Source organism: Penaeus monodon, chromosome 15 (genome assembly GCF_015228065.2).
Source record: "Penaeus monodon isolate SGIC_2016 chromosome 15, NSTDA_Pmon_1, whole genome shotgun sequence".
In the NCBI taxonomy this organism is placed as follows: domain Eukaryota; kingdom Metazoa; phylum Arthropoda; class Malacostraca; order Decapoda; family Penaeidae; genus Penaeus; species Penaeus monodon.
In genome coordinates this window covers 34,538,153-34,538,542 of record NC_051400.1, presented here as the reverse complement: position 1 = coordinate 34,538,542, position 390 = coordinate 34,538,153, and the positions used below count along the sequence as shown (strand labels likewise).

General features: G+C 37.9%; 1 protein-coding gene across 1 annotated transcript in view; it reads left to right on the top strand.

The window, feature by feature from the left end:
- Positions 1-390, top strand: part of LOC119581978 (pyrroline-5-carboxylate reductase 3-like) — a 15,583-nt gene that overhangs the window by 10,992 nt on the left and 4,201 nt on the right. The window contains exon 2 of the mRNA XM_037930163.1: positions 312-382. Coding sequence (XP_037786091.1) covers positions 312-382 — 71 coding nt within the window. The remainder of the gene's footprint in view (positions 1-311; positions 383-390) is intronic.

The following is a 390-nucleotide window of genomic DNA, read 5'->3' as shown; positions in this document are numbered from 1 at the left end:
TGGGATGAATTTTAATATCCGGTCAACTAATAAATAATGAAATTATGAACAACGTTAAAGGAGTGGATCGCCTTACCGAGGACGCCATAAGTGTGTGACATGTCATCGTAAATCACTTGTAGAAGCATTTATGAACTCAAATGACAAGCAATGATGCTTTTGATAATACATTACAATGACGACGAAGATAGAACTTTACCACTGTAATAATTTACATCACCACCAATACAGCAATACAGCAATAATTTGACATGAAACGCCACATGAATAATAAAAAAAAATCATTCCTAATCTTTTCGTTTTCTCTCCAGGCCTCACGAAACCGCAGCATATCATTGCGTCATCACCCAAGACAGACCAGCATCTCCTCGATCAGATGGCGGTGAGTAG